A 25655-nucleotide genomic window follows, 5' to 3' on the forward strand; every position below is an offset into this window, starting at 1 on the left:
TATGCAGGATTTTAAAGTCATTTTTTCCTGGCTATTTGCTGCCTACCGTGAGGCGTGACTGCTCTGAAGCGGCCTATGCGTATGCGTCACGAACGCCACTGACGAGAGAAAAAAGGGAATTAACACTTAATCTGCAAATATCTTCGCAAATTTCACAATCAGGGGTCACACAATCTAATTAGAATACAATTGTCAAGGGAATCACACATATTTATCGAGAATCACAATGCTCTATACATCATGTGAATTCGAGCCCGCGTACACTCGCATTTATACAATTCAAAACACACATCATAACCATTACACCACAACGCCGCCACGCCCAATCGTGTTCTTTTAGAGGTTATATATATACCAAACGTATTTGATGAATCGGCTGTGGTGGGTGGGGTTTCTCTGCAGTGTGCTGTGCTGTTGTGTACTGGAATACGTGTGCGTTTGCATCATTTCCATTCCTTGCTACGACTAACGAAGGAAGACAACGTAGACGACAACGTGAGAACTATTCACGGCTTGTCGTCACCGCAGGAAAATAACAAATGTGCCGTTCAGCTCATGATCGAGTGCTTCTCCAGTCCATGTTCTCCAAAATACGCGGATACAAAGTATTGCGCCAACCATTCACGTATGTGAATTTAATTCGCGCGTATACTGGTGAGCAACTGCGACGCCAGTACCAGGCATTTCGACGTGCCTCACGCTGCCGTGTAGGCGTTCTTTTCAAGTGCATTAGTTTAGAGTTTGGTTCAGTCCGCTGTGAGCTGTTGTCCTGCATTAGCAGCGGATCGTTAGCGTTTTGAAGCGCATGCATTCCAACATTTGGAGACTGCTTATGCCGATAGCCGCGTCAAATGCATTGGCACGCATGTTTAAATGACTAATGTGTCCACTTGTTACGCGTGCACTGCTCGTATCCTGTGGCAGTGCTCGTTCTAAAAGCTTCGAAGACCATCTACACTCATGCGTGTGTTCAATTTATATATGCACAGGATGGACTTGCCGGCTAGTTGGTTGAGCATTTTAGAAGAAACAGCGCAACACAAGGACGACGCAAAAACATGCCACACCACGAAGCGCTGGTGTGGTTGATGCTTTTTTTCGTCCTTGTGTTTGCGCTGTTTCTTCTTCCACGATACACGCACACCACAGGTACGCGAAAGTTTAGGAGCCTAAGTGGTTAACTCTGTGTTCCCCGTTTTCTCTCGGTGTCAATGGCACAGTGCGTTGCCCGGAATTGTGCACGCTTACCCCCATATGCAGAAATGCATCATAACTTGAAGCCCATGCTTGACTTGATCTAAACGACGCAAGTCGTGAACGCACCAAAAGAAAGGCAGTGAGCGTCTTGGGGGACGTTCGCACCAGGCGTCGTTTATATCAAGTCAAGCATGAGCTTTGTATTAAGATACATTTCTGAATACGGGGGCAAGACATCTGCTTCTTCCAGAAAATGTCGAAGAAACGCCCGCCAAAACCAGGCACATTCGTAAACTTAACTAGGCAGTACGAAGCTCCATAGAAAAAAAGAAGAGTGGTATTAAAAGCTTTCAGTATTTTTCTTTACTCCAAAATAGTTGCGCTCTCGTGGCTTCACTGTACAGAGATAGTGCAGCGTTAGCTAGAAAGCATGAGTTTCCTAACTCCATGCCAAAATAAGCTTGTAAAATTATTTAGGTGCTAGAATCCAGGGTTTGTAGCGATCCTTGAAAATCCTTTATTTCTAAAATGCCATTTTCAAGGCATTGAAAACCCTTGAATTTTTAGAAGTACTGGAAAGTCCTTAAACTTGTTCACTTGGCTAGACTTAGCAGACATTGCCAAGCACTTTCTTTCCCTTCTGTGAAACTCTTTCGCATGTCACAGAAAATTGTCTCTGGAGGTAATAGAAAGAAAGCGACATCCTTAAAGTTGAAATTACAAAGGAGCTGCAGATACCAGTTTTATGCACATGGAACCGGCGACAAATGTGCTTGGAGGAGCAGAAGCAGGAAGCTCAACAGTTGAGGCATTCGAAGGGAAGCCGTGAAGAGTAAATTGAGAGCGACAGACACAATAAAAAGAAATTAGAAATGACTGTTGCTTATTTGATGGTGAAAAAAGCTGAGGCAACAGATGACATCACATACACTGTCAAACCAAACAGTATTCAAAAACTGCAAATGTTGCAGGTCCAAGTAGTTAATTGTGCTATTGCAGAAAAACTGAGCGCTTTCTTGAAATGCTTCCTCGTGTGCGTTTAGTGGTGGGCGGTGAAAGGCAAATTAGCAGTCTTTCAAATGTTTGAAATCACTGAAATGCGATTTGTTTTGTTTTCTTTTGTTTGCTTTAAAGTTAACGGTGTTCTTGAACAAGTTATTGCCTGTCCAAACTACTACACACATTGCACGAGGTCCTTGAAGTTACTGTGTCGGGGCCTCGAAAGTCCTTGAAAACCATTGAATTTTTTTCTTCGATATTACTACGAACCCAGTAGAACAACTGTCATGGAGTAAAAACCTTGGCTGAACAGGGGCTTATACGCAGAGCACAGGAAGACTAGAAATGCAGTAGTAGGCATGGAGGGCCCTGAAAAAAATGTGCCACATCCGCTCGTCTGCCTTATATTTCTGCACCGACTGTCGCATTTTTAATAGAAGTGCACTTTCTGCTCTACTCCAATAGACGCAACATTACGAACTCCAGTGTGGGGCAGTCCTTCAGCCAGTGCAGAACTTTTTCTGTACATCCGAGTCAACTCTGTCATTTTTCCAGCATTGTAGTACAAGATTTGTTAAACTGGTTTAGCAGAATATGAGCAGTATACTCTTAAATTAGCTGTTTATTTGTATGCACAAGTTCAGGTCCTCAGTTTGGTTGCATGACAAATTGCCATACCTCAATAGATACAAGAAACGATTTTATTACAGTTTAATAAAATCCAAACAGTAATAATCACAACAATATAATGACATACATTTCTTTTGGTACGTATACAGCCCATGTCTTGGCAGTGTATAAATTCAACTATACACCGCAAGTACTGTGTCCTGACCATTATTATTCATTATTCATATTAGCAGTGTCTGTGTGATTTTCATCACACTTCTGTCCTATGCCATCCTTACCAGAGTTGGCGGCACATAGATACCCAAATTTCGATAGTGTTGCTTTCTCAGGTGGTTGCTTTTGATTTGCTCAATATCAGTTGGCACTTCAGCTGCATCAAACTTCTTTTTTACCTCTTCAACAACAACATCAACAACAATCTTATGACACCTGTGTTGTCCTTCTAGTTGCCTACAAAGACCAGTCAATCTAGCAACAACACTGACAGTCTCTACTATCTTGTAATGGGGGAGAGGTGTGTCCCACCATGTGTTCCACATTGTTGTCACTATGTGGGCTGGCTGGGGAGGCAACAACTGTAATATGTTTGCATTTGCATATATTAAAGTGATGCTTGTACTGTGTTATAACACCTAACTTAGTCTTGCACTTGCTGCACAATAACACTGGCTCACAGTCGTGGTGAAAAGCTTTTGTATGTTGAGCAAATGAGTTGTATCCACTACAAAAAAAGTCAGTGATAGCACACATGTTGCTCTACCAGGCCTGGTGTGGTTCCTTCTGACACTGCTGCTGATGCTGACGCGCTGCTGCTTGCCTCGTACACTGTTGCAGCTGCATTAGACGTGGCAGTCTCTGTATCTATTGCTGCCGTGTCATCTGTCATGGTAACTTCCAAGTGGTACCGGGCTCACTTCTGCAACAGAGATGTTGTTTGCCCCTTGCGGGCTCTCATGATCAGGGCCAATAATTTCGTAGGCATTGTCTCCTGCATCGAAGAACCAATAAGAACAGCATGAATTAAGAAACATAGCTCTAAAAAGTACGGACATCGACTTAACCGCAAGCTTTGCACATAAGTGACCGGGCTTAATGAATAATACTTGCAGGAGGAGTTACAATTGTTTGTGTATATTACAGAAAAGCCTCATCAGAAGATATTCAAGAGGCACGGGAAACATGTCTCTCGAAACCAAAAATTTTGAGACACTGAGGAGCCAGACTAGATCACTTTATTATGCATCATCACTAAAGTATGTTTTGATATATCTGAAGGAATAAATGCTCAGGGTGGCTTAAAAGGCCCCTAAACCACTTCTCGACATTTTTTGAACATTTCAAGTAAACACGCGTATCGAAATCAGAATGCCGCCACGATCGAAAAAGCCAAATGCCAGAGTGCGTAGCACTGCCGGAGCACCACAATATGAAGAAAATGACCCCGTGCGCCTCTCTGGACCTATCCTGCACCCCCAGTTTGTCCTGACGTCACCAGGCTGTCTCTGATGATGTCACCAGTTTCCGGTGCTGTCGATTGGTCGAACGAAAGTGTACGACTGCCGGCAAGGCCTGCAAGCAAATACACACACTCCTTCTTCCTCGTCGCGTTGCGCGCGGTGCCATTGTGGGCAGCCAATGGGGGCAAAGAACAGAAACGCCAACAGAAGGGTCTCCCTATGAGGCTCTTCAACACGAGTCACCATACAGTTCCGTTGTATTAGCGCCACTCCTCGCAGGACGACGGGCCAGCGCGGCAGCAACAGAGCTCGTTGGTGTTGGCCTGTCCCGTACCATTTGCAGGTGTACTAGGCAAGGAAAAGACGACACTGTCCATATGGCGTGTACCATGTGAATGTGTCTGGGTTGTGTCCCTTCGAAGTAGTGAATACTTAAAAAGTCATCCTTAATAACAAAGGTGTCTCTTGTATACAGTATTGTTAACGTGGCAAACATCGGAAAACCAACCAAACCATTTTCAGATGTCTCTTACGACCAAGTGCATCTTGTAATGAGATTCTACTGTACTGAATATTTTTCAACTATGGATCATCTGCATGTACATATAGTCACAAAGACATGTTGTGTGGAATGGCGAATCGGGAAACAGTTCGTACTCTTACTTTTTGTCCCTAACATAAGCAGCTGATAACAATATGATAAAAAAGCAGGCAATGAGGCTAGAATGGAACATAATCCTTCAGCTCTAAACAGTTTTTTGGGCCCACATCATTCCCTCATATGACATAAGGAAACAACTTGATTGCAGTAATGGCTGCATGTGATCTGAGTTGATTGAAACGAACTATACGTAAGGTTGTCCTGTATGTAATTTTATCAGAGTGCTTTTTAGATGTCCTGCTGGTGATCCTGGCTGCGCGATGCTTCTCATGGTTTTTGGCACGATTGCTTTTTTTCCACTCCACTTTTTTTTCAGATTTTCTCCCCTTTCCCTTCCCCCTTGTGTAAAATAGCACACTTGAAGTATCAAATCTGTTGAACTAACGTGTGTATCAAACCTGTTAACAAGTGTGCTTCTCTGTGGTCTGTGTTGTATTTTTGCGCTGCACAATTCAATTCAAGATGAAAGATGGAACATCCCCGCCTATAGTTTGTGTGTGTGTGTGTGTGTGTGTGTGTGTATATGTCTCTCCCATGTTTCGAAATATATGTACATTCAGGAGTGCCTGCATGCCCTTCTCTCCTGCTCGAGTGACGAAAAGGAGAGCCTGTTTATGTACCATAGTAAAAAATTCAAAGGTTCTCGCTGTGCCCATTACATCCCTTATCATATGGATCTGTCACAATACAGAGTAGCAGTGGTCCATAATACTAGCCCATCCCAACATAATTATAAATTAACACGTACCGACATGCTGCGAAACAGCTGTTGCAAAGCCGCTGGTGAAGGCAATTTCCGCAGCACTGCAGTGGTACAGCCGAGTTCCACCTGTATAGTGACAAATCCATATGCGTGTTAGCAACTCAGTAGTTGCTGATGGTTTCATAAGCTTTACACTACACAATAAAGTAATCTAGACAACTTTGTTGGAACAAATGCACATAATTAGGACACCACTTAAACACTAACACGATTAATTGCCCCAGTCTCTCACTCACTAAGGGATAATACTACTGAAACATCGGTGGAGAGCTCAGATTAACACAGCCCATAAAGGACAAGCGTTCTTTGAGGAAAACAGCTATAACCGCGGTTAGTTTTCTTGATCATTTTATGTGGTAGCTTTGATTTAAATGTCATGCAGTACTATAAAATACGAAGTGCCGCATTTCTAGCAGCAGAAGGCTTCGTCAGGCTCATGGTACAACAGATTTTTGCACAGTTTGTCAGTGAGCCGACACATACGAAGAAAACCGAATTCACACATACATATACAGTGTCAAGTGCACTTCTCCTTCTGAAAACGCAGCCACCAGTTCCAATGTTGCTGAAAGGAAAGGTTATATAAAGTGCGAGACTGCATGGAACTGCCACTTATGACTGTAAATGTATGGTCTGCTGATTGCAGAGGTAGTCACATGCTATTTCTAGTCTCTTTTAGAAGCATTACTAAAGAATAAATTAAAATCTATTCATAAGTCACGAATTTCATGCATCCACAGTTTGGCTGAATAACCTGTGAGAAAAAGACATGTTTACCTGGAATAGCAACCTTTTTTCCTGCTGCGAAACTTTCCTTCGAATTAATGAAATAACTTTACAGCGTCATAATGCGTTTCTCGCAACTACTTGCCGGCAGTGGCGAGTTAGTGTTTATATCCGACTCATTGGGCGACAATACTGCCAAACACAAATGCTTCACGAACACGAGAACAGTCCCTCGCAGAGAATAGCAACCATATATGCCTCTGTGAGACATGATCGCACCTTTGTGGTCAAAATGTACATTAGAACGACATCACCATCTCATTAAAAAAAAGCCTCCGTACAAGGCAGCCGCCAACTGCATAATGTGAAATTGCAACTGATGTCCACTTACTGGTGGCCTGTGTTTGAGTCACTTTTGGCAGTTGACTGGGTGCTGAGAAATGCACGTCCTGGGTTGTCCCTGCAAAACATACAGGGTTATGTCAAATGTTGAAAATATATGTGCCGGCATTTCATCAGTCGCAAAACAAACGAGTAAACTAATAAGCAACTGTAATGTAAACAGAGTACACATCATAAGATAGGCTGTCAACTGTTAATGCATTACGCAAAAAACCTGATGCATAGGAAAGACTATATGTATACACACGAAACTGACACACAATTCGCTCTAGGTTTTTCCGTGCAGTATATTCGAATTATTATGTCTCTTGGTTAGAGCAAAATTAGTGTAAATTACGAACTAAATTATCTACCCTGGAAACTTTTCTTCAATATGCACCTGCGCGCTTCGAACGAGTAGTGTTGTAAAATTTACGTACATGGCATTTAACATAGTTGCTGAACACGGATTCCCTTTGCCCTGTGTCGTGTACAGTGAGCTACATATATCTGCCCTCCCCCTTTTTTTGTACTAGCCATACTGCGTGCCACTGCACCTATACGCACGTCAATAAACCTCACGACACAGAAATAAAAAAAGCGCCAATCACCCATGCCTGCATGTTGTAGTGGGCCTAACCTAACCAAGCATGGGCTGTTGCTTTTTATAGTAAACACAGGCACCGTGCTCATTGCAAGTATGTATCATGTCGCTAAGCAAATATGCAATTTCATTGTACCACTATTTTTTTATCACATGGATATATCTGTTGAGAGTCAAGACAAAAAGCACTCACTTCTCAGAACTAATCAGCTTTCTTAAAACACATTTTTAACTTTTCAATGACACTTGCTGCTATGTGTTTGTCTCCAGAGAACATACTTGATTTGACTTTCCAATCAGAGACATTACATAAATATACCATGTTAAGATGACTGCCTGGAGCACGTGAGAATTTTCATCTTCGTGTAACATACTGTATCTTGATTTTGTTGACATTTGGTCAAATGGTACACCCAATATACCCACATACTAGTTTTCTTGTCCAAATAACATGCCAATGTATTTTGATTTTTTGGCATTGGCTCCTCTGCACTACGTGAAGTCGCGCTGCACTGGCTCTTTCACATCCTCGTGTCCCTGCAGCTGCCTTCTTGCGTTATATAAAGCGGGTGCCTGAAAAATATCGTATGGAAAAGTCAACACAAGGGCATGGTGCAAAACAAGATCAAGACAGTCAAGGCCATGGCAATAAAAAAGTCTTAGCTCTTAGTCTTCCTAGTGAAATGCATGCAAAACATCCATATGACTGCAACAGTCAACTGCTAAACTAACTTCAATTTTTAGATTTAAGCAAAAAAACAAATAAATCACAGTTCATCCTTGTTTTTCATGAATGTTAGAATACTCCTGCTAATGAATAGAATATTGGTCATTTTCAGACGTCATAGGTCTGTCATGAGTCTGGTGTATCGCAAACACCACTTGTGACACATCCTAAGCACGTGCCCAGTGTGCCATGCTATAGCAAAATGCACACATTACGCTTGTAACCCACAGAGGAAGGCTGATTTAGCTGTTCATATGACATAACTCTGACACGCCAACTCATATTAGCAAATGCACAGGCATGTTCAAAACAATAAGCGTATGCAAAGCGCCCCTGCAATTGTTTTTCCACACAGCAGCCGTTATATTCGATGCCGATGCGTAACTAGCTGCTCGACAATTCACCGAGTTCGTAGACATAAGCATCCTTTCAGTTTCGCACCGTGCACGAAAACCGCAACAGGAGACAAAACCAGACCTATAATCACACCATTTCAACATGAGCAAAAACAGTTCAGTCTTTGGGATAAACACAGTGAGATAGATTTAGTGCACGACGGCGACGAGCGACGGCTTCGAGCGACAAAACGGGCCGTCGCTTGAACAGGTGGCTCGGTTCTGGAAATCTAGAAACCGTCGCTCGTCACCCAGAAGTGCTATGAGCGACTAGCCAATAGCGCGAAGCCGGAACTGGATGTACATACATCGCTCAAATACTACCGATTGTCGCGCGGAACGAACAAATGATTCAATTTTTATACGTGCAAGGATAAGGACGTACTGCAAGACCTCCGGAAATATTTTATGCTACTTTTTATAGTAAAATCCATCAACGTAAATTACTAAAGCACGCGTCACACGTGACTGCAGCCCTCATGCCGGCAACACCGGGGAGGCGTCGCTCAAAATCGTCGCTCGCACGGAGTACGATTTGTAGGCGACGAGCGAACGCGACAGCCATCTCCGTCGCGTCGCTTGTAGCTGCCGCGCGCAAGATCGCTTATATGGGGTTTATACTTTTTTCAGCATAAAACATGGATTCCTCATGCGTTTTAAGTAACTTCAAGATAACGCGCCCAACTGACCTCTTGCAGCATGCAGCTGAATGCCTGCGGCAAAGTTTCTAACTAGCACTGGTGCTGCACGTAACTTCAGTGGTCGCAGATTCCCCCTGCGCGAGACACCGTCAAGCGCGCGGTTTATTTATAAAAAAAAGCATGCTGCCAGCAAAATGACGTTTTCTGTTATGTGATTCCTTAGTTCAACAGCGTTCCGTACACAGTAGACTGTCAAACTGAATAAATTCAAACACACAAAACGCACGCTAATCACGCTCCGCATAGGCTCGGGATCACGGGCTGGTGAACTAACCATTTTAAGCGTCCTCTCGCCTGGCGTCTTATTGAACATACCATAGTTCTGGCAGCGTTTGCGGTTTTTAAAGCTCTTACGGACAACGGCAAAGGGATAAAATCACATGCAGTTATCGCGACGACTGGCTTTTTCGATCGACATCGAGAGACACAGCGCGTATGCCTAGTCCTTTGTCAATCGCGTCGGCTAAGCGCAGCGACGACTTCCTGGCGATAGCATGACATATACGGAGAATGTGCACCTAAGTTAGAATTCACTTACCGTGGAGGATTTGTTGTTATATCCAAGGCATGACGAACGACTGTCGTGTTTTCGTGGCGACGCGAGATGGCTGAAACACGATCTCCCTCGGCTGGCCTTTGCTCGCTGGACGGTTCACCTTTCTCCGGTGCTGTGTTGTTCCGCGATCTTGAGCGCGCGCGCGCGCGGTGGAGCCACTCCGAGTGAAAAAGTAGAGCGCTCGCTACGCGTTCCTTTGAACTGCGGCGGCCTGTTCGCTTAGAAGCAAAACGATGTGTTTTTTGCTCAGCGTGCATGAATGATACATTGCCAGGTTCGGGGCCAGCCACCTGCAGTTGAAGCAGAAGATTGCGCTACATTTTGTTTTCTATCGCCGCAAGAGTCTCTCTTTTCTATTGTCGCAAGAGTCTTTTCACTCTTTCTCTCTGAAGGGGAGAGTGAAAAGCACATTTCACTCTCTCCTTGCTGACAGAGTGAACAATGCACTTCACTCCCCTCGACATTTTGCGAGAGTAAAACGACGCTTTGAAGAGTGAACCGGCAGCCTCACTCCTGCGATACCCTTCCTAGTTTTTAGAGTGTAGCTATGAGCTCGTGGTTTTCATGCCACCGCGGTGCTCGTGCTGTGATCAGCCCAGGTGGGTCATCCAACTTTCGTGATGCCGTCTTAATCGTTGCATCGTCATTTAAGGATCATCTCCTGACCATGGCCATGCAGTTGTAAACAAACCTTCAACGCCGCCCCAATTACCATGTTGTTTGGTAGCTTGGCCATTGATATGTAATGGCGATTTTGAAGACATCATTCTGATTGCATTATCTTCATTCCAGGCTCAGCATCCAGCTCTCGCAATGCCGTCCTTGCCATTCCGTCTATCTCAAGCAGCCGTCACCTATTTGTTGTCATGCCTTCACAGTGAGGCCGTCATGACGTCGTCATCGTCGGCATTCTAGCTTCGTTCTTCGACTCTTCTCATGCCATCTTTGTGACGCCATCGTTGTCGTACAGTCTTCGTAGTTAAGTCGTCATCACACCATTGTCGACATCCCCCTCTCCTCGTACCATTGTCATGCCATTAGCCTCATTGCGCGGCCGCCCTGCAGTCATCACGCCTTCGTTTCTATACTAGCGTCATGCTGACATCGTGATCGTTCTTTCCTCGTCAATATAACTTCGTCCTTCCAGCTTGGTCATTACATTGTCATCAAAAACCGTTGCCATGCATTGTCCTCATGAAACTGTCGTCGTGCTGTAAATTTACCGTAGTTCTCATTTCAGAAACCTAATCCCACTGTAACTATCCCGCCTTTGCTCTCTCGCTCTCTCCCTAATCCGACTGTCAGATAGCAGTCGTTATCGTAACACCTTTGATGTGGGAATTGGAAAAATAGTCAATCTAAAACATGTCAAGCGATATCGCTGACAATGCACACATACATTCCAACTAAACTAAATACGAACAAATATAGCACCAAATGCAAGAATCATTGGCATGATGCCATTCTTTCAGTGGAATAAAATCTGTCCTGCGTTGTAAATCTGGAATACTTTATAATCCAGACTACTAAATACCTCATGAGGGTTGTGACGTTAAATATACACGTTGTATTTATTCCTCATTTTTTTTACTTTAACACACAATAATGCTTAAACAGCAGTGAAAGTACTGAGATCACAGTACTTAATACGTTATATTGCTCCAGAGATCCGTTTCTCTGCCGATCGCAGCATCCGACATAACAATTTTTGACAGAAAATGTGAGACAGAAGGCACATAACACTCAGGGGGTGCTATTCACTTTGATTGTTTGGGAAGGAAACCCATAATGTACATATGGCCCTGTGTGTCGTTACCTTTGAACAACAAAAAGGAAGGGAGTTTGCGTTTTGCAAAATTGCATGGAGGTTTTTACTTTGCTATTAAAATTAGAAACCTTCACACCTGATACTAAATGCATTCTCCACAGCTTTAGGTTATACAGGTGCACTACTTTACACAGAACACACTCTTTACCTCATCACTGCCCAGGTGGTGATTCAGATTCTTCAATGGTGTTTCATTGTATGGCATGGCACATCGCGCTTCACTTATTTGCAGAATATTGCAATCCAATTGCGTCATATGAGATAAATCCATTACAGAGCTTTAACTTGCCCTAAATGTATTACAGCTGTGTACTGGTATACTGGCAGCAGCTTGCAGTGCTTGTGCAAAAAGAATTGTAACTGCCATATTATATGTAACTGCTACTGCACAGGCATCGGCAACAGCAATGGTTAGGGTACACTTGTTTCTTCTGCTTTGGGGTATGCATCGTCCACCAGAAAATAGTTTTTTCGTCTTCACCTTCTACCACATTCGAATGTGAAACGCGGTGTAATTTGTAGGCTATACTCTTGCATAAACTTCATGAGCATTTCTTCTTGTCTGTGCCACAGATCATTGTTGCTACGACTAAAAGCAGGGTGCCTGTTTTCAGCACCCGTAGGGAAGGGTCTGTGAATCTTTAAAGAACAGTAAGGATAATGAATAATCGAATATTTTTTTAGTAATTTTCAACAAATTTAGCACTCTGCTTTCCACTGTGGTGTTTTTCAAACTCAAATGTTGGCACAAGGTTTGACTGCAGGATGTCATTTTGTGTGAAAGAGTGCACCTGTACGCATAACACCTCATCGTCAACATTCTGCTGCATGTCATTAGTTTTCGTATGCATTGGTCACTATCTCACAAACCAGCTGCTCCTCTGTTAGTTGGAATGTAGCATTGATGTAAAGCACATTTGATGTTCTAACAAAAAGAATTGTGCCCTCTTATCCCCTTATTCTCCTCACTTGATGCCTTGTGTTAAAATAGCATGATTGACACCATGAGAGTCAGTGGGGTGTATAATTGGGTCTATGTGGTGTGGGGGGTGTACATGAGCAACTTTGCCATATGACTTGAATCAGTATTGTGGAATGCTGTTTTTTTTTCACTCACTGTTACCAAGTTTCACTTTAGTTGTGGCAACAAGTATAATGTAGTTCGCTAGCGCTCCTGCCAACACATAGAATGTGCAGGCATCTGCGTTGAAAAAAGACCAGCTAATGGTATGCCAGGAGCTAAGGTTCATTTAGACCATTAAATTTTGAGCTTACACCTGTGGAAATAACTGGTGAATGAAGGCACACCCAGGAGAACTGCCCATAACATTTTCTTTCTTCGTAATAATGTTGAAGCTTTGAACAGCATTTGAACTTACTTGTTTAAAAATGACCCATTTCCTTGTTCAAGTAAGACAAAGGTTCCACTGGAAGACAGGATCTTGAAGCCATCAACAGCAGCAGGAATATAAACAGAGCTGGAGGTTTTGCAATCTTGTACCTGATAATCATATTGTCCATCCCATTTTTTTCACAGGCTGTTCTTTACTACTTTATGGTCATACGCAGTTTAATTTTAATGACCATATTTTTTAATATTTGGTTAATATATCTTTTCTTCATCGGTTTTCAACAAAATATGTATTCATAATTTGCCTTCATTTACCATTTACAGTGATAACCCGATGCATCTTGATAGAAAATTTATTTTTCTTAATTCTTCGTTTCCTTTTTTTCAAATGTGCAAACTGTTTATCTTAATACATATTTTGTCTTCTGGGAAGATTAGGTCTACTGGATTAATGACTGCTTACATTTGTACATCATTTCCTGTTTTGGTCACGCCTACTCTTAGCAAGAACTGACAGCAGTGCTCATTCCTGCTTCATCACATTCACCACTGCTAAGCACACCCTTCCTTCCTTTATTTTAACACTTTGACTTCTGTTGACCTATTGTATGCACCAGCTTCTCCCCCAATGAGGCTAGGGGCTAGTGAGCTATGCCTCATCCAAAAGAAGCCAAGGAAAACATTTGCTACCCTGATGACAAGCACCCATGTCGAAATGTTGGCTACAGCGAAATCCCTTGTTCCAACAATGGTGGTCTACTTACAGGTTTTTCTAACACAAAAATTACTGCTTTGTCGTGTTGTGTGATTATACTCTTTCGCCGCTTTCTTTGGGATGGATATTCATGAATACTATTTGTGTCTCCTAACAGCAGCAAGTTAATCCTTGCAAGCATTTGGGGTCAAGGTCAACTTCCACCAGGAAAGTGCAAGACGAGTGATTGAAGAAAATAAAGTTGCTTCTGTGATCTAAGAACTTGAGGACTGAAATGTTGCACCTTTTTGTATATATACTATGCAATGCATTCATATCACAAAGTGCAAAGTGTTTTATCTCTGCAGCCTTGTCAGTATGTTGGCAAGACAATTTTCTCAATAGTTACCTGTTGCTGCGGCCATGAGATGCCTTCATGACATTTGCATTAAAGGAGATGTACTATCGTGGACAAAAGTACCCTGGAAGTGCAAACATCGACCAAATTGCATTTCTGTTCAAGACTGCTGAAAACAGTGGGTCACATCTGCACATTCCGAACGCAGGTGTTAGCACGGCTGATCCCAGCAAATAGTGCACCATAAAATTCGGTCGACTCTCGCACGTCCTGGGTAATTTTGTCCCCGATGGCACATTCTCCGACCAATGGATATGCTCTGCAAGACGAAATACGGGAAGCACCTCTACTTTAAGTGATATAGCACAGATTCAGCATACGGAGTCTTTCGTTTTCTGAAGACGGTAAGCACCTGTATTTGAACGGTTATAGTACAGATTCAGCATACAGTGTGTTACGTTTTCTGAATACGAGAAGCACCGTACTTTAATGGTTATAGTACAGATTCAGAATACAGTCTTGCGTTTTCTAGGTACAGAAGCACTCGTATCTTATATTACGGTCTCTCTTTTACAGTTGTCCGTTCTACGGAAATGACCGCTCTTAATTAACGGAAAAGTGTTCGGTCACAAATTACCAGCAGATTTACTGTAAAGTAAGTCAAATTTTTTTTACCATGTATGTGCCGCCAGAATTGCTCGGGGGACGCGCGTATAACATTAGGTGCGGACTCTCCGAAATACCGTTGTTTGTCAGTTCGTACTTGTGTTTTTAGCTGTAATGTAATATCCGCTATTTTCTGCGCACTATAGGAATAGTTTGTAGATTTTTGTTTTTTTCTTTAGCCTCTTGAGTTGTCTTTGTAACCGCACTGAGTCCTGAGAGATCCAGGCGTTTTTGCGCTTCGACTTCTTTACAATACGGGGAAAATATTTATCGATGCATTCTTTTACGTTTATGTTGAATTGATGCCAAAGACTGTTTATATCTCCAGAATAGGATGAGAAAATATCTAAATTAAAGGAAAGCATGTCAATGATAGAGACATCATCTGCTCGTGAAAAGTTAGGAAAACTAGACGTTGGTATATTACGTTTAATTGCTGCGCCAGTCAATTCTAGCAATACTGCAGAATGGTCCGAGATACCAGGCATTACCTCACAGGAAGTTTCGGCTGTAATTGAACCACTTACCAAAAACAAGTCGAGTATGGACTTTAAGTTACCCTGAATCCTGGTGTAATTTTGAACTATATACTTGCAGTAAGTCGAACGCGAAGGCCATATCTATCAGTATTTCACAGTGATTATCATTTCGGTTTCGGGCTGTGAATGTTGACCAATCCACCTCGGGCACGTTGAAATCGCCTGATAGGATTATTTTGTCCCCAAGACTGACTTCTGTGTCTAGATACTTCCTTAAGTTTTTGAGGATGCCAACATCAGAACCAGGAGGCCTGTAAATAGCGCCTATAACATGCCTCGTGTTACCACAATACACTTTGCAGAAGACAGCCCCGACACCAGGCATATCAGGCATTCTTTTCATGCCTAAGGATTTGTTAAAAAGAATAGCCACCCCACTACCCTTACTCTCGCGGTCTTTTCTATGTACGCTCTATCCAGTGGGCACAAATTCACTGTCATAAATACACTCGTTTAACCAAGTTTCAGTGAGGATGGCTATATCCATGCTATGGGTCAACAACAATGCATCCAGCTCAGCAACTTTGTCAACGACACTTCTTCAGTTTACATTAAGTACTTTCAGCGACTGTGCGTCATGCTTCTGCCGTCAATTAGCCTTTTTGCTTAACTTACAGCGTGAACCAGTAGTTTCGTTCCACCCGACATGACGACATTCACGCTGAGTTTATCAAAAATTAGTTTAACTTTGGATCTGTTTTTTCTTTCATCAGCTGATGTGCCCCACAATTTTTTCCTTATTTCTCTTATCCTGCAGCGAAAGCCTTCCGAAATTGACACCATACTTCCCTTACGTTTGTTACAGCTCTTTAATACAGCTATCTTCTCTCGGTAGTCCAGAAACATTAGAATAACTGGACTGCATTTATTTTTGGCCTTCTGCCCGATTCGATGACATTTTTCGGTTCCCGCGACTTTAACCTGTAGTGTGTCTTTGAAAATTTCATCTTTCAATTTTTTTTAATAGGCCATCTGCAGTTTCGCCACGTGGCTTTTCTATGCCATATATAACCAGGTTGTTTCGGCGGCTTCTATCTTCTAGCTTATCTACCTTGCTCATCAGGGATACAATCTCTTTGTTTAATCCTGTAACTGTTGCTTCTACTTCGTGCACTTTGGCGGTTAGCGCCGTGAGGTTTTATAATTGTTTATCAACTTTGTCTATGTGCTCCGTTAGAGTAGAGATCTTCTCTTCTATTGCATTTTGAGTTGTCTGTATTTCTTCAAAGCAGGAATGTGTTTTGCCTTGGCCCTCTAAGATTTTAGCCAACATTTCGCTATCCCCGGGACCAGGGTACGCCTCAACATATCCGCAAACAAGCAAATCAACCAGCAGTGAATAAATACATGTTAGCAAAGATTTTACACCCAGTGGGCAGTGCAGCAGCAGCAAGTAACGATTATCGCTTCTGTAACAATATCCAGGTAGGTAACTACTAACCTGTATCAAGAAGCAGAAATAATTTCTAGGCATGTTTCCCTTGTTGCTGCCGCAGTGCCCACTGAAGATCCAGGTTTCCGGCGATGCTTTTGTAGCCTTCGGAAGGGTCACGTGATGAGTCGTTGCTCCAGTCAATCGCCACGCTGTCTCAGTGTGTGACTGGATGAACGGTGCACTTTCGGAGACCCGGCAGCTGTCGATGATCGTTGATGCAGGGTGCCTCACGATAACCCTATCGACACGTGCGGCGTCTTGTGTTCCGTTGTGGACAGTCGGATGATTCCCGAAGAACAGCCGTGACCTGTATCATGAAGCAGAAAGAATTTCTAGGCATATTGCCTTTGCTGCTGCCGCAATGCCCACAACCGTATTGATGCCGAATGGACTCGAAGACAGTGTTTCGACTGACCGCATCAAGCTGGCCATACATCAAGCTGGCCATGTCGTACCTGCTGACGACGACAAACCACATCCACAGACTAGACGCGTTCACTTGGCCGAAACAAACACTACATTCTCGCCTAGAGATTGCTCTTTCCCATTCCGGCTCTCTCGCTAGAGAGGGGGGGCTATGGCGAGCCATCGGCGTTTAATCGACGATAAGGAAGTGTCGCCTGAGGATGCAGGTCCATGCACCACGCGCTCGAACAAGAAACGATCGGACCAGTTGCGCTCAGTAATTTTCGTTTATGTTCGACCGACGAGTCATAAAGAATATTGTAGATCATAAACCAAACGTCTTCCCCCAGATCGAATCTTCGGGATGAAGTCTTGAAACTGTGGGCTGCTGAACGGTGGTCCATTGTCGGTGCTCAGTCACTTTGGGAAACTGTGCGTAGCAAAAAATATCCGCCAAGGCAGAGATAATTTTGGTCGCCTATGTAGACTGTATAGCCCTGATTCCAATGAAAAGGAGACGAAATCAACGACAACTAAGTTTTCGCCACCGTTGTGGTAGCAAAGATCTGCGCCACTGTCTTCTCATGGTAAAATTAGCGTTTAATGACTCTGAAACGGCATTCGTGTATTTTTAGGTTTCTACCGCTAGTATATAATTGGCAGCGTCCTCCCAGCGGTGTCTCTGTGCATGAGTGCCATTGGCTGCTTTTGAGCAGACGCTCTTACGACGCTAGCTCGAAGGTCCCCTCCAGTTACGGCCCTACCATGAGGGTGACACTTAGGCACAATGGCGACTGACATGATTGGTTACGTTGTCATGGCAACAGACACAGCAGGTGCGCGGCCCCTCCTTACCCTAGCGCTCCTTGGTTTTACTATGACGACCTGCACCGCTCCCTCTCCACCCTTCCCCATGCCCCGCACGCCTTTACTTCTGCTTTATTTTTGCCTGACCGCGGTGCGTATTTTGGGGGGTGGCGTGGGCTATCCCAGGCATTGTTTGTGAACTGTCGCGTTGTGCGCCGTGGGTTCTTTATGCGTTAACATGCACGTAGTCTTTACCATACTTTAAGTATGCCAGCATATGCCAGAACATATATCAATTCCACTTCCAACACAACAGATCTTTAGCCTCGTGTTATTGGCTTCCGTATCAGCAAATATTTTCGCATAACTTCGTATGATAAATGCTCAGAAAATAAACAAAAGTGAAAAATGCATGACACGTACAGGATTGCTAAATAATACAAAAGTTAGAGTGAAATAACAAAAAAAATACGAAACTTAAGAAAACGCGAAGGCCGTTTTATATACACACATATAAAATATTTTGATATAACGCCCTAAAGGCCAAAGTGCAGAAGAGCTTATATGCGCACTGAGAGCTTCTGATATACTCACTAAGAATGGCAAAAAACTGGACGATGTGGATGACGTGGTCATGACAACTTAAGAAAGGGAAAATTCACTGCTAATGGCCAAAACAGTGATACACAAAATACCTAAAAATATTATAAAATGCTAAGATTGTCTTATTGACAGCCGTACAAACTAAAAAAGAAACAAGAACTTACTCACAAACCTGCACAAAAGTGTATGAAAGGCGTGACATGTTCATTACTACTGAAAAAAATTAAGTTGTAATGGCAGAACGAAAATAACATTCTACTAGAAACGGAAATACACATTATCACATTATTTTGCTCTTGGTGAAAACATGAGTAAAGCCGGAACCGCATGGCGCGTTTTTCGCGAGCGAAAAACGTGACGCGCGGCAAACGACTGCGTTGCCGCCGACGCGCGAGCACGCGTACGAAAAGACGGAGCGGCGCTTTCGCGCCGCGTTTTCCGGGTTGCCAGATAACCTAGCTCCCAACAACATGAATTGTCTTTTTTACTGCATATACTATATGCCCATAAACTTACAGAATATTACGATAAAAACAGTCCTCGGGTAATTAGACAGCGACATCTTTTTCCGAAGTGTATTTACGAAGCTTAATTTCAAGCTGCAAGGTTGTGTGCGAAACTGCGACTATGTACCTTCCGCATGCTGAGAGGGCACTGCTTGTTTACAACTTCGCCTGGAAAAAGGAGTGTTGGCCGCTTACTACCGAGCAGAAGAGACGATTGCTGCTAATAAAGGGGATGCTGATACTGGAGCAAGAACAAATGCGGGTCAGGAGGTCTATGTGGGTGCGGCCTGCATGGTTGAGAAGAAAGCAAGAGAGCAAGAGAGCGAGTACCATACACTGATATTATTTCAAATTGTCTTGCGATCATTAGCGATAAGAAATGAGGCCCTGAAGCCTATGTCTTTGTTAAATGCAGTTTCAGGTTATGAGGGAACAGGATCCGGAGCTCTTCTTCAAATATTATCGAGTGACCCCCGAAATCTTTGATCTAATTCATGGCCGTGTGCGGGAAAGGCTCACAAAGACGCACGTCGTTCAGGAGCCAATCTCATCTGGCGAGCGTCTGGCTATGATATTAACCCTTTACTGCACCTTGTTGCATATATGCAACAAACCGATAAACGGCTATAAAAACAAAAGCTAAGTGTAGTTGGTTCTTCCTATACACGCTGTTGCATTTCTGCAACAATAGCTTGAAAAACACGCCTTGTTTTGCTGCCCTATGTGCTCATTCTGCTCATCTTCTGACAAAAAAATATGGTGGACGCTGTTTGCACCAGCACGCAGTTATGCAGGCAAGTTTTGTCAGTTATAAATGCCTTCATCAACGGAATAAATTGTGGAAAAAGATGTTAAGCTGTGTAACACATCCTTCTAATAGTGTGGATGCCAAAAAAAAAACATTATTTTCTCGCAATAGTTTGTTTCTCCTGACGGAAAGTTTCTACGTTGCCAATTTGCAACAACGTGCTCACTGCGTTTGTTTCTTGTTCTCAAAGTAGAAATGAATCCTAAACGCTTTCATGGCCGAGGATTTCCGGCAGATAGCGAAGACAGCGAAATTTTCGGGAGTGACGACGACCCCGAGTGTGTGTCTGTTTTGATTCATCTTGTGTGCAGTGTGTTGCATGGTGGAATGCCCGAATTTTTTCATCAGGGTGTGGGCGCACGCACGCTGCCGTTTCGCATCGTTATTGCTTCACCGTTATGTCTGCGCTCCGTTGTTCTAATTTTAGGTTACAACGCGAAGACATCGTGCATAGTGTTTCCGTCTTGTTTCAATATGCAGAGGCACCCTGTTTTCTATATCTGCATTTCGCTTTCTTTTACCAGTAATTTTATTCCCTGTATATTGCTGTCTGTTTGGGCTGCACATGTTCAACCTGATCTCAAAAAGCTAAATGACGGCACAAGCGAGTCGAGTGCATGCTCCGACGAGGATGAAGGTACAGCAAATGACACAACACCTGACCAGCGCCCTACACAAGCTAAGAAAAGCATAATTTGGAAGAAGGCGAATTTAATGAGAGATCCTCAGACAGCTCAGTTCTCCGGGAAAAGTGAACTCCCAGAGTACATTTCACAACTAGACACCATTCCAATACTTCAAGTTTCTCTTCCCGAGCTCGCTGATTTCGCTAAGTGCAGATCAGAGCAATTTGTATGCGCTCCAGAAACACGCGAGTCAGTCCATTTGTACCACCGTAGAAGAGATGGAAGTGTTTATTGGCACGTGCATGTGGATGTTGGCGACTCAAATGAGGAACTCAAGGTGGTACTGGAGTGCAGATACCAGGGTTAGCCAAGTGGCTGACAACGTGCCTGTGGGTCGGTTTGAAAAACTAAAGCATAACATACGCTTCATTGACAATAGTACCCTCGGTCCAAAGGACGCTCCAGGAAGGGATCGGCTTGCGAAAGTGCGTCCTCTAGTTAATAACATCAATGTACAGTTGTCGCTTGCGCCTCTTGAAGAGCAGCTATCTATTGAAGAACAGTTCATGCCCTTCAAAGGCAGAAGCTCCCTTAAGCAGTACTGTCCCAAGATGCCCAAAAAATTGGGTTACAATGTTTTCAAACTCTCCGGTGTGAGCGGCTTATCCTACAAATTGGGGGTGTATACCGGACAGGAGAACTCGGCGCAAAGACTTTCAGGAGTGCCTGACTGTGGAGCGAGTGGAAATGTTCGCTTGAGTAGAACGATTCCAGGAGGCGTACATCACAAAGTGTACTTCGACAACTATCTCAACTGCCCAGGTTTGCAGCGGTACCTAGAAAAAGACTCTGTACACTGCATTGGTACCTTGCGGACAAACCGGGTGCCTGGTGTGAGCCTGCCTAGCGAGCAGGAAACGAAAAAAAGTTAGAGGATATTTTGAAGAGAGGGTTGCACTTGTGGATGGAATTGAGCTGCCATGTACAAGGTGGCAAGATACCCGAGCAGTGAATTTGCTCGCCCCTTCGTTGGAAAACAGCCTGCTACAAGTGCATCAAGGTATAATCGTAAAGAAAGAGCGGACTGAGCTACCATGCCCTGCAGTTATCACCATCTACAACAAGCACATGGGAGGCGTAGACCTTTTGGACTCCCTCATCTCCATTTACCGTCCCTACCTGAGGTCGAAGAGGTATTTTCTTGCTTTTCTGCACATCCTTGACTTGACGGCTGTAAATGCTTGGTTGCTTTACAAGAGCAATGTCATGAACAAACGGGATCAGTACGCAGAAAGGCTACTTCCGTTGGCTGAGTTCAATATGGACCTGGCTGCATCACTCTGGAGGGCTGGGAAGACGGCGCTGACAAAGAGAGGAAGGCCTACCAATGAGTCAGTCGAATAAGCCTCTGAGGAGAAGAAAAAAAAAGGGGATCGTCAGCTCCAACTCAGGCTGTCAGGCAAGATTAGGAATTATTTCTCAACTATGGAGCTTTGTCTCAGTGCTCATTATTTTCATTTCTTTCCTCAGCTTGGTCACTGGGTTCTTTGGAGCAAGAAGCGGCAGCGCTGCAAGGTTGCTGGCTACACAGGAATCTGCATGAGCTACTGCTTTAAGTGAGGAGTGCATATCGGTTCCACAAACAAGAGCAATTGCTTTTTTGTATAGCACACTACAAAATGAGTGCACCGTTTCACACTACTTACTGATTACTCAAGGTATAGAACAAAACGTTTTTAGCAAGAAAGTGAAATAGCTTTTTATTGTACCATGTGCTCCCCCTTGCTGATTGTCATGTATATAAATGTTAGTTTGAGTCGCAATAAGCCAGGCTTCCCTCAACGTTTTCTTTATGTGCTCGTTGTTGCAAATATGCAATTTACCCTTTTTATGCCAGTAGAAACTGTGAAAGTCCGCTAAAGATATTTTTTGTTGGTACACCTATTTTTATGGTTCCTTGCAACAACATGAATAATTTTATGGCAAACGAAAAAATTGTGCAGGAAAGGGTTAAGGTAACTAACTGTACTGTTCACTTTGTATGTGTGCTTGATTATTTGACACACACATTTCTCACAGGCAAGTTGTCCAGCCAAATGCAGATGTATGTAATATGCAGATATAACTCAGATATGCGCAACACCTTGGTTGTCTGATATCTATTGATGGTCTTTCGTTCTTAAAAATGAATTAACACCATCCTGCTGATACTGAACCTGATTAAAAATACGGCTCAAGAATTGCATTTAAGATAATGCTTAAATTACCTATAAAACAGGCGCTGCATGGTTTTGGGTGTTATTGTTGTTCTGAAAAGACACCTGTGGAAGAATGGACGTTTGTTTATACTTTCTGCATACAATGCTTGGCACGCGTCAGGTATCTATGTTCAGGTAATGCCATTGTTAACATCGCCAAGGACTTCGGTGTCGGGCTGGAGACAGCACGAGAAGCGATCCACTTGACTCTCCAAGTGCTGTGGGATGATCTCGCTCTTCAGTATATGAAGGTGCGTCATTTAGAGTGAATACATGCTTTTGTGCAATGAGAGTCCACCTCTTGCAACACCCGGGCTATTTTTCTAAAATTCTGTGATGTTATCTAGACTTACTTAAAGCCAGTGGTGGCTTTTACCTGAGGCACCACTTTTGTCAAAACTGTGTATTAACTATTTCATGTAATGGGCATCACTGCTGTGGCTTGTATCCTTGCAGCCTCCAAATGAGCAAATGTGGCGGAACATTGCTGATGGCTTCTGGAAGCGGTGGCAGTTTTCGAACTGGCTCGGATCTGTGGATGGCAAGCACGTGCAGATTGTGGCACCAGCAAACTGGCAGCCTATACTACAATTATAAGGTAAATGATTCATAAGTAATGAATATTCGAATGTTTTTATTTAGATGCGATAATTGGGGTGTTGAACCTTGTACATATAGGTGTATGATTGCACGCGCTCAACCACTGACAGATTCAATTACTTGGACTTGAAATGTTTTTAGGCCTTGGAATTTTCTGCGTCTCAACGCTGCCTCCTATCCAATTTCTTCTTTACTTTTTCCTGTGGCCATGTCTATTGCTCAAAAGTGCCTTTTTGTGCTTATTTGTTACAGGGCACATTTTCAGTCGTGCTTATGGCTGTAGCAGACAGCGGATATCTGTTTCGTCTCCTCGACGTTGGGGCTCCTGGCCGCATAAGTGATGGTGTCGTCTTCAAACGCTCTCCAATCGGCCGACAACTGCATGCTGGTCTGCTGCAGCTGCCTTCACATTCACAGCTGCCTCGCTCCCACAAAACACTCCCGTTTGCCTTTATAGAGGACGAGGCTTTTCAGCTGCGAGAAGACATTATGAGACCATTCCCTGGATATAGGGAAGACCCTGCTGAGCGAATATTCAATTACCGACCGAGCCGTGCACGGTGTGTCTATTTTCCATATCCTCTTGAAAGGAAAAGTACATCATTTTCAACTAGTGTTTATTTTGACACCGTAATTATGCTCTCATGCAAAGACGTTCCTTGGTATGAGTGTAACAAAATTAAAACTTTGGTAAATTAGATAAATGGGCTAGTTATGTATTCATCCACACCAAACAAAAGGGGAGCAGTGGGTAAAAAACTTCTCCAGGAAAATAGATCACACAGATGGAATGTTTGTGTTTTCTGCTCTCTCCTTGTGCTTTTCCACTCTTGTTCAGCATGAGTACACAGAATAGCTAAGCGGTAGCTTGAGAAGGGAAGTATTACTGCAAAAGCTGAGACAGAAAAAAGTTGTGGTTTCAACATTGTGCACACCCCTCAATACTTGGTACAACGAATTACCTGCTATTTTTCTTTGTTTCTAATTAACGGTTAAAGACACTGTTTCCGGCTTTGTTATTGCAGCCACAAACTTCTACTCAGATTCTGAGCTAGTTTTTCTCCCTGCTGCGCAACTTCAAATTTATTGACTTTGTTGTATACTTAGCTCATCTAAAATTATTTGCACATGAAAGCCGAATTTTGTCGTTTGTACGAATCGCCTTGCTGTGAAGGCATTTTGCTTTATTTTTGCAGGAGATGTGTAGAGAATGCCTTTGGCATTCCGCGTGCACGGTTCATAATCTTTCGTGGCCCCATCAACCTCAGTCCTGAAAATGCCAAACGGGCTGTGAAGGCAGCGTGCGTGTTGCACATTTTTTTGTGCATGGAGTCCAATGGACGTTCTTCATATAGCCCAGTTGGATTTGTCGACCATGAAGATGTATATGGCAATATGATTGACGGCGCGTGGAGAGCAACAACCGACACAGATTCGGCAACATTTGGCCTGCAGCCAACGCAAGCACGGAAGTGTGCTCACTCGGCATTGCAGGTGCGCAAGCAGCATGCAGCGTACTTTGCGCATGAAGGAAAAGTTCCCTGGTTGTGGAAATTACTGGAAATTGATGAACCCGCTGATGAAGAAGTGCAAGAATAGTGCCTCACTATTGTTGAACTATTCTTCTGGAAAAAGATGTCATGAGTCAGAAGAAAAACTGTATTGTAATAAATGGTTCTTTAATTTATTTTTCACTGTTTGCCTAGCTTCCTTTTTCAAAGGAGACTGACAAGTTCCCGTTCTTCACTGACAGCTTTACTGATTGTCTACATAACGAGCTGCAACTTGCAGTAGTTCCAACTCAAATTGTCCTCGCAGATGTTGGGGGACTCGTCTGTGCTTGTCCCCTATAAAAAAGCCCGAATAGTTCAGAAGCGTCGGCTGGTTTGGAAGCCAATTCTTCCAGGATTCCTATTTCTTTTTCAAAGACCTTATCATGGCCCCGTTTCCTTTTCTGTGGACAAGATGATGCGCTGATAGCAGGTGACGGCGCTGATGTGGGGCTGGAGCATCCACTCCCATCTTCGTGCCTAGGGGTGGTAGGAAAGTTGCTGGCAACCAGATTGGCTTCAATGTCTATGATGCTAGTTCTTTCAGTCTGAAGATATGCGGTGCTTGTTTCGTCGAATGAGACGATGTCTTGAATATCCACGAGGTTCCCGCTTGTCCTGCATGGATAATACACATTGCAAATTCACACTATATTTCAACATTTGTGTAAAGCTACCATGACTTGTGGCCTGGACATTTTGCAACTTGTAATAAGCTGATTATGAATAAAATGAAACATGCACATAAATGAACTGCAAGCTATTCCCAACACTTCGACACAATTATAAGCTGGATTAATTTAACTGTACACAGTTGATTTGAA

General features: G+C 43.4%; 2 protein-coding genes and 1 pseudogene across 3 annotated transcripts; 2 read left to right on the forward strand and 1 right to left on the reverse strand.

Moving 5' to 3' along the window:
• Positions 1–3069: 3069 nt before the first annotated feature.
• Positions 3070–9989, reverse strand: LOC142574292 (uncharacterized). 2 transcript variants are annotated; one of them, XM_075683411.1, is made up of 5 exons: positions 9780–9989; positions 7849–7991; positions 6825–6893; positions 5693–5773; positions 3070–3814 (listed from the first exon to the last, which is right to left on the reverse strand). In XM_075683411.1, exons 2-5 carry the CDS (start codon positions 7895–7897, stop codon positions 3702–3704), a joined length of 312 nt encoding a protein of 103 aa, XP_075539526.1. In that variant the 5' UTR covers positions 7898–7991; positions 9780–9989; the 3' UTR covers positions 3070–3701. The 2 variants fall into 2 exon arrangements, with proteins under 2 accessions (XP_075539526.1, XP_075539527.1); XM_075683412.1 differs by having other exon boundaries at positions 3771–3814; positions 7845–7991.
• Positions 9990–21551: 11562 nt separating this feature from the next.
• LOC142574293 (uncharacterized) lies at positions 21552–22106 on the forward strand (annotated as a pseudogene).
• Positions 22107–23554: 1448 nt separating this feature from the next.
• Positions 23555–24880, forward strand: LOC142574861 (uncharacterized). The gene is made up of 2 exons (XM_075683862.1): positions 23555–23841; positions 24478–24880. The coding sequence occupies exons 1-2, from the start codon at positions 23555–23557 to the stop codon at positions 24878–24880; spliced, it is 690 nt and encodes a 229-aa protein (XP_075539977.1).
• Positions 24881–25655: the final 775 nt, after the last annotated feature.

Source organism: Dermacentor variabilis, chromosome 3 (assembly GCF_050947875.1).
Source record: "Dermacentor variabilis isolate Ectoservices chromosome 3, ASM5094787v1, whole genome shotgun sequence".
Lineage (NCBI taxonomy): Eukaryota > Metazoa > Arthropoda > Arachnida > Ixodida > Ixodidae > Dermacentor > Dermacentor variabilis.

Bases quoted from the DNA above. Each gene is read 5' to 3' on its own strand.
- LOC142574292 (XM_075683411.1), bottom strand. From the start codon at position 7,897: ATGCCAAAAAATCAAAATACATTGGCATGTTATTTGGACAAGAAAACT. The intron at 6,894-7,848 runs GTATGTGGGTAT...TATGTTTTGCAG, and splicing joins TTATTTGGACAAGAAAACTA to GGACAACCCAGGACGTGCAT. The intron at 3,815-5,692 runs GTACGTGTTAAT...TCTTCGATGCAG, and splicing joins AGCTGTTTCGCAGCATGTCG to GAGACAATGCCTACGAAATT.
- LOC142574861 (XM_075683862.1), top strand. From the start codon at position 23,555: ATGGCTGTAGCAGACAGCGGATATCTGTTTCGTCTCCTCGACGTTGGG. The intron at 23,842-24,477 runs GTGTGTCTATTT...TTATTTTTGCAG, and splicing joins TACCGACCGAGCCGTGCACG to GAGATGTGTAGAGAATGCCT.